Source organism: Lithobates pipiens, unplaced genomic scaffold (assembly GCF_037356315.1).
Source record: "Lithobates pipiens isolate NorthernLeopardFrog02 unplaced genomic scaffold, aLitPip1_a1.2 Scaffold_10, whole genome shotgun sequence".
Lineage (NCBI taxonomy): Eukaryota > Metazoa > Chordata > Amphibia > Anura > Ranidae > Lithobates > Lithobates pipiens.
In genome coordinates this window covers 213,325,569-213,343,228 of record NW_027507686.1, presented here as the reverse complement: position 1 = coordinate 213,343,228, position 17,660 = coordinate 213,325,569, and the positions used below count along the sequence as shown (strand labels likewise).

The 17,660-nt window shown below is 45.5% G+C and overlaps 1 protein-coding gene across 4 annotated transcripts in view; it reads right to left on the bottom strand.

Moving 5' to 3' along the window:
- SYT9 (synaptotagmin 9) overlaps positions 1-17,660 on the bottom strand; it is a 298,848-nt gene that overhangs the window by 34,973 nt on the left and 246,215 nt on the right. For all 4 annotated transcript variants that reach the window (XR_013263751.1, XR_013263752.1, XM_077460915.1 and 1 more), the window contains exon 4: positions 5,289-5,409. Coding sequence is in view for 2 of the 4 variants with exons in the window: in XM_077460915.1 (XP_077317041.1) it covers positions 5,289-5,409 (121 nt within the window). In the remaining 2 variants the exon portion in view is untranslated. The remainder of the gene's footprint in view (positions 1-5,288; positions 5,410-17,660) is intronic.

Genomic DNA, 17,660 nt, shown 5'->3' with positions numbered 1-17,660 from the left:
TCCTAGAGTCCCACTTGAAGGAATAAACCATAAATAAGTGCGCAAACACTGCCGAAGTAACAACTGCCAATAAATACAGTGTTGATGATCAACTACTCTAATGCTCTCAAACATTTTTGGGTGGAAATTTCCGACAGTAAATGTACAATGGAGCATACACGCGGTCGGACCTTCCGACAACAAGCTCACATCCAACAGTTGTTGTCGGAAAATCCGCTCGTGTGTACGGGGCATAAATCAATGGGTTTAGTTCTGTTTTATGATTTAGTGCCGGGATTCTGGGCTTCAGCAAAATGCCCGCCTCCGGCAAGAAGACACAGGAGGCAAGTTACAAATCACACTCATTTTGGTAGCATAATAATAAATGCGGAATGTATGTTCCTTGCTAAAGAATATTATTTTTTTACCAAGTTGTTATGGGTAAAGTTCCGCTTTAAATGACTCATCATTATTAAATGATATTATGTGCAATAAAAGTAAGTGTTCCTCTAAGCTTCCTTTGGTTATTTTAAAGCCAAACCAATATTCTTGCTCAAATGGCAGTAAAAACCCTTTTAGTATTTTGAAAAAAAATCCTGTTTTACCTTTAGAAGTTGCACTCAGACAGCCAATAACGCAAAGTGGCAGTTATTGTTCATAAATTACTGGTCGTTTCTATTTCGGGTAAGAAAAGATCAACTACTGGCATTTCATCAAGTTTAACGAAAGTTCACCTTTACAGTATTTTCTGTGTAACGCTTTTCCTGCCTGGTCTTCATTTGCTTAGCAACACTAAATTACTGTTTTCTATCCCTTGATCATGATTCTTGGCTTTAAATTATGCTGGTTGGCTTGTGTACACATGGAGCTCCATAGACACAGAATGGGCCACACACAGATGATGTAATGCCTTCCTTCCTTCCTATGTCACAAATCACTGCCTGGAATTGCCCCCCCCCCCCCCCCACTGATGTGTTTTACCCAAGGTGACCACGTGTCCCGGGCATTCCGGGACACATGGTCACCTTGGGTAAAACACATCAGGTCTGCCCCGAGTGCCCGGGCACCTTCATTCTGGGACAATACAGTGTCCTCGAATGAAACTGACACTGACTCCTCCCCCCCCAGGCTGATCTGATGCCCCCAAAAAAGGCCACCACATCGCTGCCTTACTAACTGACAGTACTTGTCTTGGCCGGCTGAGACCAATTTTACCGAGTTCCACTCTACACTGCCTGAAATGGTTGCTAGGACTGCCTGCTGTCTAGCAACCAGTGATGTCACATGACCACAGAGCGAGGCCCCAGCATTCAGAGTGGAGGAGGATTTAACTTCCTCTTTATCTGTGCCTGGTGCTTTAGCTCCACCCACCTTGTCCTCAATCTTCTCTGGCAGCAGAAGAAAGGGAACTGCCAGGATTTGAGAGCAACTGTCAATACTTAGAGGTGAGGCTGGACGCCGGAGAATGGATGGAACAGCATGTGTGTCATGAGGCACTGACTGCAGAGAGGACGACAGATGAGCTGGCAGCAGGGGACAGATGACACCCTCGGAGGGATGGGAGGAGGGCACACATACTTCTTAACTTCCTAAGTAACCAGGATAGTCACACACAAGTCTGTTGCCGTTCGGGAGCTGTGGGCAGCTATTTGGGGGCAGGTTCGTCATTACTGCAGGGAGGGCAATGATGTCAGCAAGAGCAATTTGGCCACACCCACTGTTGGCTGCAGCACGCTATGTGCACTGCAAAACTACTCCCTACCTCCCAACCTTTTGAAATGGGAATGAGGGACACCTATCAGCAAAAATATGCAGGCATAGGACACACCCCTTGTCATGCCCCTTAAAGGAGAATTGTACAAAAAAATCAAGATTGGTTAAACTCAAGTGCTTTTTTTACCACTACTATTCTTTTATATTGGCTTTTGGAATTTACAAATGCAGCAATTAAGAAATCAGATGAAATCTTTAGCACTGGAAAACACTTTTTGATAGATAAAAAGTAAATTTTACATACGTCTATAAGGATCAGACCAAAATGAGGGACAAATGAGGAGGAATGAGGGATGGTTGGGAGCTATGGGACACATCCTTATATCTGAGGGGTTCATGCAGGAACTTTTAATCCTTCACTTTTGGGGATGTGACCCCCTCAAAAGTGAAGGACTAAAGGTCCCAGCATGAACCCCTCAGAACTGAAGATGTGACACCCCCTACCCCCCAACTAGTGAAGAACTACAGGGGCAGCACAGTGGTGTAGTGGGTAGCACTTTCACCTAGCAGCAATAGGGTCGCTGGTTCAAATCCTGACCACGACACTATCTGCCTGGAGTTTGCATGTTCTCCCTGTGCCTGCGTGGGTTTCCTCCAGGTACTCTGGTTTCCTCCCACACTCCAAAGACATGCTGGTAAGTTAATTAGACCTTGTCTAACAAAATGGCCTTAATATCTGTATGTGTATGTCAATGTTGTATGTGTTTGTAAGTGTGTCAGGACCTTATGGGGTAAAGGAAGCCACAGATGGACTCTGGTGGCAAGGAAGCACCCTTCCCTTCAGTTCACATAGGTAGTGCTATACAAGTCACTCACTTACAGGTCCCAATATGAACCTGTGAAATCTATGGGGTCACATCCTTGGATCTCAGGGGTTCATGCTGTGACTTGTAGTCCTTGAATTTTTAGGGGTAATCGCATCCTTAGATATCAGGGGTGCATGCTGGGATTTGTAGTCCTTGAATTTTTAGGGGTAATCACATCCTTAGATATCAGGGGTGCATGCTGAGTCTTGTAGTCCAGCACTTTTGGGGCACTTGACCCTCCTAAAAGTGAAGGACTACATGTCGCAGCATAAACTTCTCAGAGCTGATGATTTTATACTCCCTCAACTAATGAATTGGCACAAAAAAGGTATCAAAAATCATCTTTTTTTGGGGGAAGGATGTCCCTGGATGGCAGTTTGGAAATGTGGTCACCCTAGTTTTACCCCAATGGGCTTAAAGTCTAACTAAAGGGAAAACCTTTTCTTCAGTTTTGGACAGAATGGAGAGGGATTAGAACACCTATCAGGTGGTTATTGCTGTTTGTACCTCCGATAGGGAGACTCGTCCTCTCTATTTGTTATTATCTTAGCATTATCACTAAAAGTGAAAGGAAATACCAGATTTTGGGGTTGTCCCCAACACAGCAGATTAGCAGCACTGATGCAACAAAGCATTAAAAAAAGGTGAAAAGTGTTTTATAGAAAAATGGTAATTACTGATGAAACACATTGCTTTAGCCAACTAAATGTTATCCACTTTATTTACATCTACTTAAAAGCTGAACTCTATCTTTGCAGTGCTTGTTTTCACTTGGAGTACCATTGAAAGCAGTTTTACTTACCTTACTTCTTGCTCCCTAGGCAGACGGTGCTCTCCTCTTCCCTGCATGGGCTACTTGCTTGGGTTTGTGGATGGTCTTGCATTGTGCATTATATTGCCAAAAGTATTGGGACACCAGCCTTTTTACGCACGCACGCACGCACGCACGCACACACAAACTTTAATGGCATCCCAGTCTTATTCCGTAGGGTTCAATATTGAGTTGGCCCACCCTTTGCAACTATAACAGCTTCAACTCTTCTGGGAAGGCTGTCCACAAGGTTTAGGAGTGTGTCTATGGGAATGTTTGACCATTCTTTCAGAAGCGCATTTATGAGGTCAGCCACTGATGTGGATGAGAAGGCTTGGCTCGCAGTCTCCACTCTAATTTATCCCAAAAGTGTTTTGTCAGCTTGTGGTCATGACTGTGCAGGCCAGTCAAGTTCCTCCACCCCAAACTCACTCATCCATGTTTTTATGGACCTTGCTTTGTGCACTGGTCCAAATCATTTGGTGGAGGGGGATTATGGTGTGTGTTTTTCAGGGGTTGGGTTTGGCCCCTTAGTTCCAGTGAAGAGAACTCTTAAGGCGTCAGCATACCAAGACATTTTGGACAATTTCATTTTCCCAACTTTGTGGGAACAGTTTGAGGATGGCCCCTTCCTGTTCCAATATAACTGCACACAGTGCACAAAGCAAGGTCCATAAAGACATAGATGAGCGAGTTTTGGGTGGAGGAACTTGACTGGCCTGCACAGAGTCCTTACCTCAAACCGATAGAACACCTTTGGGATGAATTAGAGAAGAGACTGCGAGACAAGCCTGACCTTACAAATGCACTTCTGGAAGAATGGTCAAACATTCCCATAGACATTCCTAAACCTTGTGGACAGCCTTCCCAGAAGAGTTGAAGCTGTTATAGCGGCAAAGGGCAGGCCAACTCAATATTGAACCCTACGGACTAAGACTGGGATGCATTAAAGTTCATGTGTGTGTAAAGGCAGGTGTCCCAATACTTTTGACAATACAGTGTATGCAATGCTGCCAGAATGCAACAGGTGCATGGGTCACCAAAGAGAAGAGGCTTTGGACAACCGGTTGCTCAAACAGTAGGAAGCTTGCAAGAGCAAGGGATAAGGTAAGAAAAACTGCATTCAAGGGTGCCCTACTAAAAAAGAGCATTTAACCTTACAATGCAGGAATAATCCTACTGCAAGAGTAGTCTGTAAATTTTTTCCCTAAGTTCAGCTTTAAATTGGCTGTAAACCTCAGACATGAAATATGAACAAAGCATATCCCTCTATAGTGTATACTTATTTCAGTTAACGTGGTTGTAAACCCTTACAACACACTTTGACCTATAGGTAAGCCTAGATTAAGGCTTACCTGTAGGTCCAAGAAATATCTCCTAAACCTACACGGTTTAGGAGATATTTGCCGAAAGACAGGCACCGCTGTCTACAGCGCATGCGGCGTAGACAGCGGCGCACAGGCGCACTGAGCGCGGCACCCGTCAACGGCGATATGCCGCGAGTGGCGGCTCCCGTGCGCATGCGCTGGAGTGACGTCATGACGAATGACAGAAAAAATGGTGACAGAGGATGGACTTCCAGCAGAGTGACAGTCTCAGCTCTGTTCCTGTGTGCTGTGTGAAGGGGGGGGGGGGGGTCCCTTCCCTCCAATCAGCTCTCAGAACTCTTCTCCCTGAGCGTTGCAGGGTGTAACTTCAACTCTCCGACCACCTTTTTTTGAACTCTCAGACATGCTTTATGAATGGATGTAGAGAAGAGAAGATTGCAGATAACCATGTACAACTTCTGTAGGAGGATTTGTTTAATCTCTGTGAAGGCCAGTCACTTCACTGGGTATATAACAGGGTTTACAACCAGTTTAAGTGTAGTAGTGTGTAGGTGTAATGACCCTTATGAACAGGCCGCTGTAATTACTCACCAGATGCCCCTGTGATGTCCATGGCCTTGAGGTTTCTTGCCTTTATGATGGTGATGGTAAGTCTTCCCGCAGTAGGGAGGTAGCACAGCGAGAACATTAAATCTCCAAGGTCAACATTGTCCTACCAAACAAAAAATATACAACATCATTAAAAAATGAAAAGTCAAATGAATTATTTTATTTTATGCACACAGAAAGAAGTGGCTGCTAGAATTGGGACAGAATGCAAAACAATAACACATTCCTATCGAAAGAAGTACCAAAACAAAGGACTCCGAAGCTCATTTGTGAACATCATCATTCATTCTTCTTCTGAAAGGTTAAATCATCTGTCGGCTGTGAGTCAGACTTCACATTACAAGTGACTGCTCAGAATCGCAAATGACAATTCACTGTATTATTTTATATCATTTATATTACTTTTATATCATATAAACAGACATTTAAATGTAATCATTGGAATCATTTGTGATATTTAATTTGTAGTAGAACACATCCACTACTATCATCAAAAACAGTGTCATTTTTTGCCGTAAGTCAATTAAAGTGGTAGTAAAAATAAAAAATAAAAAAAAAAAGGGGGGCCCTGCAGATATATGCCATAATGTTCTACCTGTAAAACGCAACCTTCACATGCTGCGCTGTCACGACTCCAGCAGGTTTGACAGCCCATCCATACAGAGCGCAGGGGGGCCGCCCCCCCTAATCCATGCGTCCGGCCCCCTAAACTACAAGCGGGGCGCCGGACTCATGGATTCCAATGGGTTTTCTTTTTTTAGAAGCAGGTGATTAGAGCCAGAGACTCTAATAGGCTTCAAAAATGGGTGGGCTCGGGGCACAGAGCACTGCGCCCCTAATCCACCCAGTTATGTGACAATAGCAAATTAACATCTGCTATTGTCTTCCTGATTCCAATCAGGAAGTGGGTCCTGAGACCCGTCACCCGATTGGCCGAGAGGAGAAGCGATCCTATTGGCCGCCGAGGAGGAGGAGGGAGGAGACACAGGGGAAGCCACCTTGAAGCACCAGGAGGAGGAGACGCAGTGTGAAGTCGCCGCCCGGAGGAAGCGCTGTCCACAAAGTAGAAGGGGTAAGTGCGGGGCTGGTGGCCTACCGACAAACTGGGGGGAGGCCTGTGACCCAACCTACTGACCACTGTTTGGGCGTCTTCCATATTCCTTCGGGTTTGCGCTCTCCGACCACTTGAATGGCCAGGCCTCGATGATGTCACTCCCATGCATGAGCACAGGAGCCACTAAACCGCGACACACAGCATGGCCGTAAATGTGGTCTGAGCTGTGCATGCCACTACATTACAGGCGGAAGAGGCATATGTAACAGAGGAGACCACAAGGATATCTTCTGTTATAAAAAAAAAACCACCTATCAGCTGTTTTTTCAGATAAGAGTTTATCACTGCTTTAAAGCTGAGCTCCAGGCAAATGGCTAATGACTATTGATAAAATAAATAAAAGGGAACTCTTTTACCTGCTAAGTACCAAAGGATTTGTATTTCTGTCATCCAGTCTTAAGATTTACACAGCTATGCTGCACAGCACAGCCTTGATTATCACAAAATCTGATTTTACTCCATTGCTTTTAACCATTTGCCGACTGCAATACGTATATATATATATATATATATATATATATATATATATATATATATATATATATATATATATATATATATATATATGTTGTGGATTGTAGGTGGTTTACTGCGGTTATGGCTGAGCTATAACCTCAGTATTTATTTATTTTTCAGCTGGCGACTGGCTTTCTTATGAAAGTGATCTGAGCTGCTTATTAGCCCCTAGATCGCTTTCAGAAGCGACGGAAGGTACGCCTGAGAAACGTTCAAATGATGTGGCTGGCTGGTCACGGAGGCGAGTACAGAGCATCTCTGATTGCCTCTTTGGCCTTGGAGGACCAGAGTGACACCATGATGTCACTTTCAGTCTAGGGTGGAAGTAAACTATTTTTTTTTCTTTTTTTAAAGCAAAAGATCAAAAACTTTTTTTGATCTTTTGCTTTTAAAAGGTAAATAAGAGATTTGGGGTCTTTTTGACCCCAGATCTCTCCATAAACAGAACCTGTCATCCTATTTTCTATTACAAGGGATGTTTACATTAGTGCTTCTGCTGTAATCATTGAGAATGAATTGCTCCACAGTGCCCGCAGACACACAAGTCAGTGAGGGCTTGTTATCAAGGACAACTATACATTTAACAACATTTTACAACTAGCTCTCAACTAATTCCCCTAAAATAGGTGCAGCCCAAATGCTTAAATACCTTCTGCCTCAACTCTGCAGCCCTGCTCAAGGCCTTTTCATTAAAAAGGTCCCCACTAAGTCTTCCTCTAAGTCAGGGGTCTCCAAACTTGCCAAACAAAGGGCCAGTTTACTGTCCTTCAGGACTTAGGGGCACGGGACTGTGGCTAGTCAGAGTAGATAATGCCCTGTTATATGTGCCCCATCATTGGTTTTAATGGGAAGACTAGTGCCTTATTGTTATGAGTAAGATCAAAAGTTCCCAATTGATGGTGTTAGTAGGGGGAATGGTGCCCCATCCTTGCTGTCAGTTGCATTTGAGCTGATGAGCCCCACTTTGGGGGGTTGATTAAACCGTCCATAGCCAAGCCACAAGTTCACTTTAAAAAGTACTGCAGAATATTGCTTACCTATAGAATGAATGGGTCTGTGGCACACATGAACAATACGATGAGAATGTTTTCACTGGAAAGGCCATGCAACATTGCACAGGACTGCACAGTGAAGATCACTGAGGATCAAGAAGGTAAGTATTTGAGCTGGTAGCTGATCTTTTTTAGGTAGAAGAATTGTTTAATCACTTTCTGACCGCGGCACGCCGATATACGTCGGCACAATGGCAGCGGTGAGCAAATGGGCGTACCTGGGATAGCAAGCTTGCGCGCCCACCGCATACAGCGTGACCGGAGCCTCAGAACGGGGAAGTGCCTGTAAACAAGGCACTTTCCCGTTCTAACTTGTGTCATGACAGAGATCACCGATCCCTGTCATCGGGAGCGGTGATCGTTGTCATGTGACTTGAAGCCCATCCCCCCACAGTTAGAATCACTCCCTAGGACACACTTAACCCCTCCATCACCCCCTAGTGGTTAACCTTTTCACTGCCAGTGTCATTTACACCGTAATCAATGCATTTTTATAGCAGTGATCGCTTTATAAATGACAATGGTCTCAAAATAGTGTCAAAATTGTCCAATGTGTCCGCTATAATGTCGCAGTCCCGATAAAAATAGCAGATCGCCACCATTACTAATAAAAAAATTAAAAAAAATAAAATGTCATAAAACTATCCTCTATCTTGTAAACGCTATAACTTTTGCGCAAACCAATCAATATACACTTATTGTGATTTTTATTTTACCAAAAATATGTAGAATACATATCGGCCTAAACTGAGGAAAAATATTTTTTTTATATATTTTTGGGACAAATTTATTAGAGGCAAAAAGTAAAGAATAATGCGTTTTTTTTCAAAATTGTGGCTCTTTTTTTGTTTATAGCGCAAAAAACAAAAAACGCAGAAATGATCAAATACCACCAAAAGAAAGCTCTATTTGTGACATAAAAAGGACGTCAATTTTGTTTGGGTGCAACGTCGCATGACCGCGCAATTGTCAGTTAAAGCGACGCAGTGCCGAATCGCAAAAAGTGCTCTGGTCCGGAAGGGGGTAAAATCTTCCAGGGCTGAAGCGGTTAAAGAGCAAACTGTCTATAGCCTGGTCAGAAAAAAAAGTAGAGCGTGACTTCCTAATAGAATAAATGGGGCCGTGGGAATGCATTTGCACTTGAAGAGACTGCTTTTTCTGGAAAGGCCATGCCCTGTGCTGTGCAGGGCCACATAGCGCCGATCACTGGAGGAAGAGGGTAAATATTTGAGCTGATGGGTTGCACTCAGTTGGGTGGTGTGTAATGGTTAAAGGACAAATCGCTTATAGCCTGGCGACAAGTTCACTTTATAAAAAAAAAATAAAAATCAGCTTCTAACATGCACTCACTTCCACTAATATGAACTGATGTGAAGATTACAGATTGTGACTACCCTAAATCCTGTAACTATAGCACAGTCTATTCTATGACTGTTATGCCACTTTCAGACACACTCTATTTTGATCCATCGTGTAGCTGTTAAATAATTTCTCCCCATAAACCGATATTGTTAATAATGTCTGTGTTTCCACATCTCATAAGTCTTTTATAGAGATGCATGAGGTTCTATAGACAGAGTGCATGCTGACTGTTAACAGGATATTTCTAGAAAGCCCTGCACATACTGCGCTTTGAAGTTAATGCCTGTGTGCTTTTGTGTAAATATTAAAATATGACCTGACAGAGCGGAATGCATTATTTCTGTTTATTCAATGTGGAATTTATATGAAAGATGCCAATCCTGCGGGCTTGTCTTGGAGCCCCTGGGAGGTCCAGCCTAATATGCAGAGTACTGCTGTGACAAGCCACACAGAATTCATGAAGGATTCAAAATTTCCTTTAAGTTGTAAATCAGGTGCCATCACAACCATCTGCGCTGTATTCTTTTGTTTACAAGTACACGTAAATCCCAACATCTTCCAGGGTTGACCCATCAAAAAATGACCAGGACTGGTTACAGACATAAATGGGTCCAAGTCAAAGATAATAATTCTAGAAGGCCTGTATACCAAGGGCCTCCAAACTATGGCCCTCGGGCCCAATTGGCCCTCTACGGGATTGTGTCTGGCCTGCAGCTGAGTTCAGGTTCTATCCACTGCACTTTTATCTTAGACAATTGGTTGGTAAGACCGCTGGCATCCTAGCAACTAAAGACATGCCTGCCCCAGTAGGATGTTTGAACTTCCTCTGCCCATACTTGTTCCGACACTCGAAGGTTGATCCACTCAAAAATGATCAAAATTTATGAAAGACTAAAAAAAATGTTTACATTGTAAATCAGGTGCTGTCACGAGCATCTGCTCTGTATTCATCTGTTTACAGGTACAAGTAGATCTCAACATCTTCGAGGGTTGAACAATCAAAAATGATCAGGACTGGTTGCAGACATAAGTGTGGCCAAGTCAAACATAATTCTAGAAGGCCTGTCTACTAAGGGCCTCCAAACTATGGCCCTCGTGCCAAATCGGCCCTCTACAGGATTTTGTCTGGCCTGCAGCTGAGTTCAGGTTCTACTCACTGCACTTTTTTCTTAGACAACTGGCTGGTAAGACCACTGGCATCCTAGCAACTAAAGACATACCTGCCCCAATAGGATGTTTGAACTTCCTCTGCCCATACCTGTTCCAACACTCGAAGGTTGATCCACTCAAAAATGATCAAAATTTATGAAGGACTAAAAAAAATTTTTACGTTGTAAATCAGGTGCCGTCACGAGCATCTGCTCTGTATTCATCTGTTTACAGGTACATGTAGATCCCAACATTTTCCAGGGTTGAACAATCAAAAATGATCAGGATTGGTTACAGACATAAGTGGGGCCAAGTCAAAGATAATTCTAGAAAGCCTGTCTACTAAGGGCCTCCAAACTATGGCCCTCTACAGGATATTGTCTGGCCTTCAGCTGAGTTCAGGTTCTGCTCACTGCACTTTTTTCTTAGACAATTGGCTGGTAAGACCCCTGGCATCCTAGCAACTAAAAACATGCCTGCCCTAGTAGGATGTTTGAACTTCCTCTGCCCATACCCGTTTCGACACTCGAAGGTTGGTCCACTCAAAAATGATCAAAATTTATGAAGACATGAGTAGACCCAAGTCAAAGATAATTCTAGCAGGCCTGTATAGCAAGGGCCTCCAAACTTTGGCATGCGGGCCAAATTAGTACTCTACAGGATTGCATCTGGCTTGCAGCTGAGTTCAGGTTCTGTGCGCTGCACTTTTTTTGAAGACAAGACTGCTGGTGTTCTAGCAATGGATGATGATGTACCTGCCTCAATCTGACATTTGTACTTCTGCCCATACCTGTTCCGCCACATCTGCTAGTGGATCGTGATTAAGGTGATATACTTACCTTATTGCTCTTGCAGGCTTCATTGTCTTAAAGCAGCCAGTACCCCCAAACCTCGTCCTTACACTAGTTGACCAATTGCAGCTCTGTGACATCATCCCATACCTAGCAGAACCAGTAGTCCTGCATTGAACGGGGAAACGCCAAAGACCTGCATGCAACCCAACAGCACCAGACAGAAGAGTGCCAGCTGCCAGATGAGGAGTGTGAAAATATTTAAGTATATCACCTTAATTATTATCCCCCCCCCCCCCCCCCCCAAAAAAAACGAGTGGTTAACCCTTGTAGTACATGGTAAATGTTTTTTTATTCCCCAAATTTCATCTTCAAGGACAATTTACTGGTGTGGTAGCCACCTAACTGAATACTTACCTTCATTCCCACTTATGAGTCCATCACTGTGTTGCCTTGCAAAACACTGCACAGCCTTTGCAGAAAGAAGTCCCAGCTGTGTGCAGATCCTACTTGGCATGTGTGCCACTTGGCCCATTCATTTCTATGACTGTTTACCTATGTTTCCTCACTGCTGACCTGCTGCGGAGGGGCATATGGACTCTTCAGTCTTCTGTCTGGTGTGCTGATGATTTTAATACATTCCTCTGAGAGAAAAGACGGATGAAATGACGCACAACATTATTGACTCAAATCATCATCGTCTAAATGCACCACTTCTAGCCCTCCTCGTGTCATACGGAATTCATTTAATTTTAAATAGTCTAAATAGGAAGCTGGCGGTGTGCCAATATAATACACTGAAATGCTTGTCTAGTGGAAGAGCCTGCAAGTTCCACTTTAGCGCAATGGGTTTCACTTTGCTGCATCCTGTGTGCCGCCACAGTGCTATTAGTCTATATGGTATTAGGTCTTGGTTTGGTTAGCAAGGCTGACACTGTTAAAGTAGACACTTTTAGCAACTTGACAAGCCTGTATGAATTCATTCCTTGACCTGTCACAATTCACAGGAACAGCATATGTTTTCAAAAAAGTCCTTGCTTTTGATGATAGATGATGGAACCTTTGAGCTCCCATCAATGGAGTTTGCCTAGTCAGAGATGATAAATATGCAGGTAGTAGAAAGCATTTAGTCAGTCACTTCTCCAGTAATCTCCCAGGAACTTCAGTGCAACTTGCTTGCCACATCTATATACACTCCTGTATATACACTCCAGCACAAACTTTTGCTTAAGACCTCTTATCCTTCACTCCTCCAGCACTTCACATGCTGCATACCGTTACTCCACCAGCACTTACTCCGTGCTGCAGACTGTTCCGCCTCCAGACTAGCTAGCACCGCACGGCTAGGCCTGACACTAATTCGGGCAGGCCTCAGTGAACTGCCTTTTGCCGGCAGGGACCTCAGGTGCTTGTGGTGTAGAAATAGTTCAGGTGTTAATTGTCCTTTATTGTGCTACCAATCCCAGATAGCTCTCTTCAGGCCCTGAAAGCCAACCTGGCTGCAATGACCTCTCTGTACTGCCCTTCCCACAGTCCTCTCTCCTGGTTCTGCACCCATCTCAAACTGCAATCTCCCAGTTCTCTCAGGCGTGCCTCCCCAGTCCTCCCTAATGTGCTTCACTGACTCCCAGCTGTGACCAGTTGTCCTCTTTGGAGTCTCTTATCAATGTTCTCACCTGCTGTCCTCTCCTTGCTCTCTCATGTGCATCTCCTTACAGGATTTTTTCTCTCCCCCTGAATGCACCCGAGCCCCATCCCAGGGTCACCCCCCCTTTCCCTCAGACTGGGGAGCTCCCCATGGGCCCTGACAGCCTCCACACTCTCTCACTCCAGCTCTTCCTCCCAACAACTCCCCCCCCCCCCAGCTGGGCTGACTGACCCTAAGTATTTAGGGAGGCCTGTCCTCTGCCAATCCAAATTGGGGATTGGTCAATGCTCCTCAAAATATCCCAGGCAGCTCCACCTCTCCTCTCCTCCTTCTCTCCTCCTTTCCTTCTAGCACCTTCTAGAAAGAAAAGGGAGGTGACAGTGATGCTACCTGTGAGTCACCCAACCCTGCCCTGAGCCACTCCCAGCCCAGAATGAACACATACAGGCCTAGCCAACAGCTAGGACTGCCTATATTTTCCTACTCTCCAGAAAATCCTACCTAACTAGAGGGTGCTACATTAGCAAGTTGAGAGATGGCAACAGGGGCTAATCTGTATCGAATTTGTGTGAACACAAACAAACTGCCCAGCCAGGATTTACATGACTGTGTCATCTCTGAGCCAACATCTCAGCTCTGGAAGTAAATGCAAGCCCTAGATTGGGGGTCACCAAACTTTCTAAACAAAGGGCCAGTTTAATGTACTTCAGATGTTAGGGGGCTGAGCTATGGCCAGTGGGAGTAAAAAAATGACCCAGCATCCATGGGAATAAAAAAATCCATAGCACCCATAGTCAGTAAAAGGAATAACGTCCCAACATTGGTATTAGTGAGAGAAATTGTTGTCAGTGGGAGTAATATTGCCCCATTGTTAGTGTAAGTGGAAGAAAGATTGCCCCATTGTTGGTTTCAGTTTGTGTAATAATGCCCTGTCATTAGTTGACTAGTGTCTAGTATCAGAAGGAGTCGAAAATAAAGCAAGGGGTGCCTGATAAGTGAATTATGGTTGACTATGTGTCATGAAATTGTAATAGTAGCTGCATGGTTGGAGGTATCATGAAACTGCACCACATCCCTAAAACTAAATAGTTTTTACAATAGATAGGGTGGGATTTTACAAGTGCCATTTAAGTCCACAAAAAAGTAAGTATAAAAACATATACAGTATAGATTAAAAACTGTAAACAATAATAATGCGCATATATACAGTCGGCGCGTATAATATCACAAATTCCGGGTCCAGACGACCAGATGTGAAAAAACGGGTGTCTCCTATCTGCAGACTCCGCAGCTCAGGTGATCAGTCACCGCAAACTTCCCAAATATTTGCCAGTGTGAAGGCTCATGCAAAATAAAAAGTGCTCCGAATCGTGTAATATGTTTTAACACCAAAAATTTTTATTTATTTTTTCTTTATTGCATAAAGTCAGATGCTGTAAAAAGGACTCCACTGATTCTCCAATGTACAGATAGTTTTTAAAATACAAACAGCGTTGAAAACAAAAAATAAAATTGCTAGCAGATAAAAAAAAACCTGTATGTGGTTTTAAATTGCGATCCCACAAGTGCAGGATGTGTGGACGTGGCTACCCAACGGTCATTTCGTCACAGGTCTGACATCATCAGTAGTGATGGACGAACTTCCGACGGGACGTTTCGCGAACGCGAAATGCGAACGGACCCAAACGTTCGCGAAACAGAACGTTCGCCGCGGGCCCCATTGACTTCAATGGGAGGCGAACTTTGCAAACCTTCATGTCGAATTTGCGGCCACGTGGTAATTATTAGGGGGTAAAACGTAGTCCCACCATCTGGACAATGACATAATACATGTATGAGGTGAATTTGGGATCGATAACTACAAGCATTTTTATTTTATTTGGGAAATTGTTCTAACAATTCAGGACTATGGAGCTAATGAAGGCAATGGAGGAGAGGGAAGGTCAGGGACCAGGGTAGGCAAAGAAGAGGGTGCAGGAGATGATCACCAGCAGCGTGACATACCGGAATGACACATGCACCGTGATAGAGGCATCTGACAGCAGCACCGTAATACAGAGCACTGACAGCAGCACCGTGACATACAGCGCTGACAGCAGCACCGTGACATACAGCGCTGACAGCAGCACCGTGACATACAGCGCTGACAGCAGCACCGTGACATACAGCGCTGACAGCAGCACCGTGACATACAGCGCTGACAGCAGCACCGTGACATACAGCGCTGACAGCAGCACCGTGACATACAGCGCTGACAGCAGCACCGTGACATACAGCGCTGACAGCAGCACCGTGACATACAGCGCTGACAGCAGCACCGTGACATACAGCGCTGACAGCAGCACCGTAAGCAGCCCCAGGAGGAAGTCAGCACAGCACAGGGATGGTGTGATCCCCTCATAATAAGAACCCCCAGGAGGAAGTCAGCACAGCACAGGGATAGTGTGATCCCTTCATAATAAGAACCCCCAGGAGGAAGTCAGCACAGCACAGGGATATCATAAGCAGCCCCAGTAGAAATATGACACCGCTCAACCTCTTCAAAGAGGAGGGTAGGGGCATATAGTACGGTGTGCTTTTTTGGGTCAAGGAAGTGAGCCAAATGAATTAAGAAGGTCTGTGTGCTTGATTAAAAAAATAGTTTATAGACATATACATGGTCTACTGGTCACATGTGTTGAATTCCTCCGAGATCCATGCCTCATTCATTTTTAGAAATGTGAGGTAGTTAACACTGTGGTGAGCTAGGCGAGTACGCTTATCGGTCACAATCCCCCCTGCTGCGCTGAACGTCCTTTCGGACAGGACACTGGATGAGGGGCAAGCCAACAGTTCGATTGCAAATTGGGCAAGCTCTGGCCAGAGGTCAAGCCTGCCCACCCAGTAGTCTAGGGGTTCATCACTCCTCAGAGCGTCCACATCGGCCGTTAACCCAATGTAGTCGGACACCTGACGGTCTAGGCGTTCCCTGATGCTGGATCCGGATGACACCTGTCGATGGGTCGGCTGAAAGAATGACCTCATATCCGAAGTCACCAACACATCTTCAAACCGGCCTCTTCTTGCAGGCGCTGTTGGATTGGTACCCGCAAATCCTTCTCTGGGAGTGGGAATTGCTCCTCTGCCAGCGCACGCAAAAGCAGAATGCAGCATTTCTCGAAGCAAGGCCTGGAAGTGCTGCATTCTGACAGCCCTCTGCGACGGCGGTAACATTTCCGCCATTTTGTGTTTGTACCGGGGGTCTAAGTACGTTGCCACCCAGTACTGGTCCTTGACCCTCATGCTTTTTATACGGGGGTCCCTATTAAAACACTGGAGCATGAAGGCCCCCATTTGCACTAAAGTGGAAGCGGTGTGGTGGCCTGGCTCCTGCTCATCATCCAGGATAATGTCGTCCTCTTCATTCTCCTCTCCCCATCCACGCACAACAGGGATCCCAGAAAGGTTTAAAGCATGCTCTTCTTGCTCCTGCTCATCCGCCCCGGCACCATCCTCCTCTGACTCCTCATCAGACTCCTGTTGTTGACTTGTCTCAGATAGAGTAGCCCCCCCTGGGAATTCATCCAGCATTGCGACTTCCTCATCTTCCCGCTCCTGCTCCTCCACAGCCTGATCAATGACACGACGCAATGCACGCTCCAGAAAGAAGGCATAAGGTACCATGTCACTGATGGCGCCATGGCTGCGACTGACCAGTTTGGTGATCTCCTCAAATGGCCGCAGAAGTCTGCATGTGTCGCGCATGAGCAGCCACTGGCGCGGTGAAAAAAAACCCAGCTCCCCAGAACCGTTTCTTTCGCAGAGTTCATACAGGTAGACGTTAACTGCACGTTTCTGCTGGAGCAGCCTATCAAGCATATAGAAGGTTGAGTTCCATCGCGTCGGGCAATCGCAAATAAGACGTCTGACCGGCAGATGGTGTCGCCGCTGAATGTCAGCAAGGCGAGCCATGGCCGTGTAAGATCTTCTGAAATGGGCCGAGATTTTCCTTGCCTGCCGCAAGATGTCCTGGACCCCAGGGTATTTGACAAGGAATCGCTGCACGACCAAGTTTAAGACGTGTGCCATGCACGGCACGTGCGTGATTTTGCCCTGTTTCAATGCGCTAAGCAGATTGGCACCGTTGTCACACACCACTTTACCAACTGTCAAATTGAGCGGTGTTAGCCACTCATCTGCCTGTGAACGCAAAGCTGAAAGGAGTGCCGGGCCAGTGTGGCTCTTTGCTTCCAGGCACAACAGACGCAGCACGGCATGGCAACGTCTCACCTGGCATGTGGAATAGGTTCTGGGGAGCTTGGGCGGTGCAGTGGAAGAGACGCTAGCAGCGGAAAAGGAGGAGGCAGCTGAGGAGGAGAGGGAGGAGGATGGAGTAGGAGGAGGAGAAGAAGAGTCAGGCCTGCATGCAATCCGTGGCGGTAAAACCAAATCTACACGGGTGCCACGGGTTACATGCTTGACGGCCGTCAGAAGGTTCACCCAGTGGGCAGTAAAACTGATATACCTTCCCTGCCCGTGTTTGCTAGACCACGTGTCTGTGGTCAGATGTATCTTGGCACCGACACTGTGTGCCAGAGATACATTCACTTGCCGCTGAACATGGCCATATAGCTCTGGGATGCCCTTCTCTGAGAAATACTTCCTTCCTGGGACCTTCCATTGTGGTGTTCCAATGGCCACAAATTTGCGAAAGGCCTCCGAGTCCACCAGTTTATATGGCAG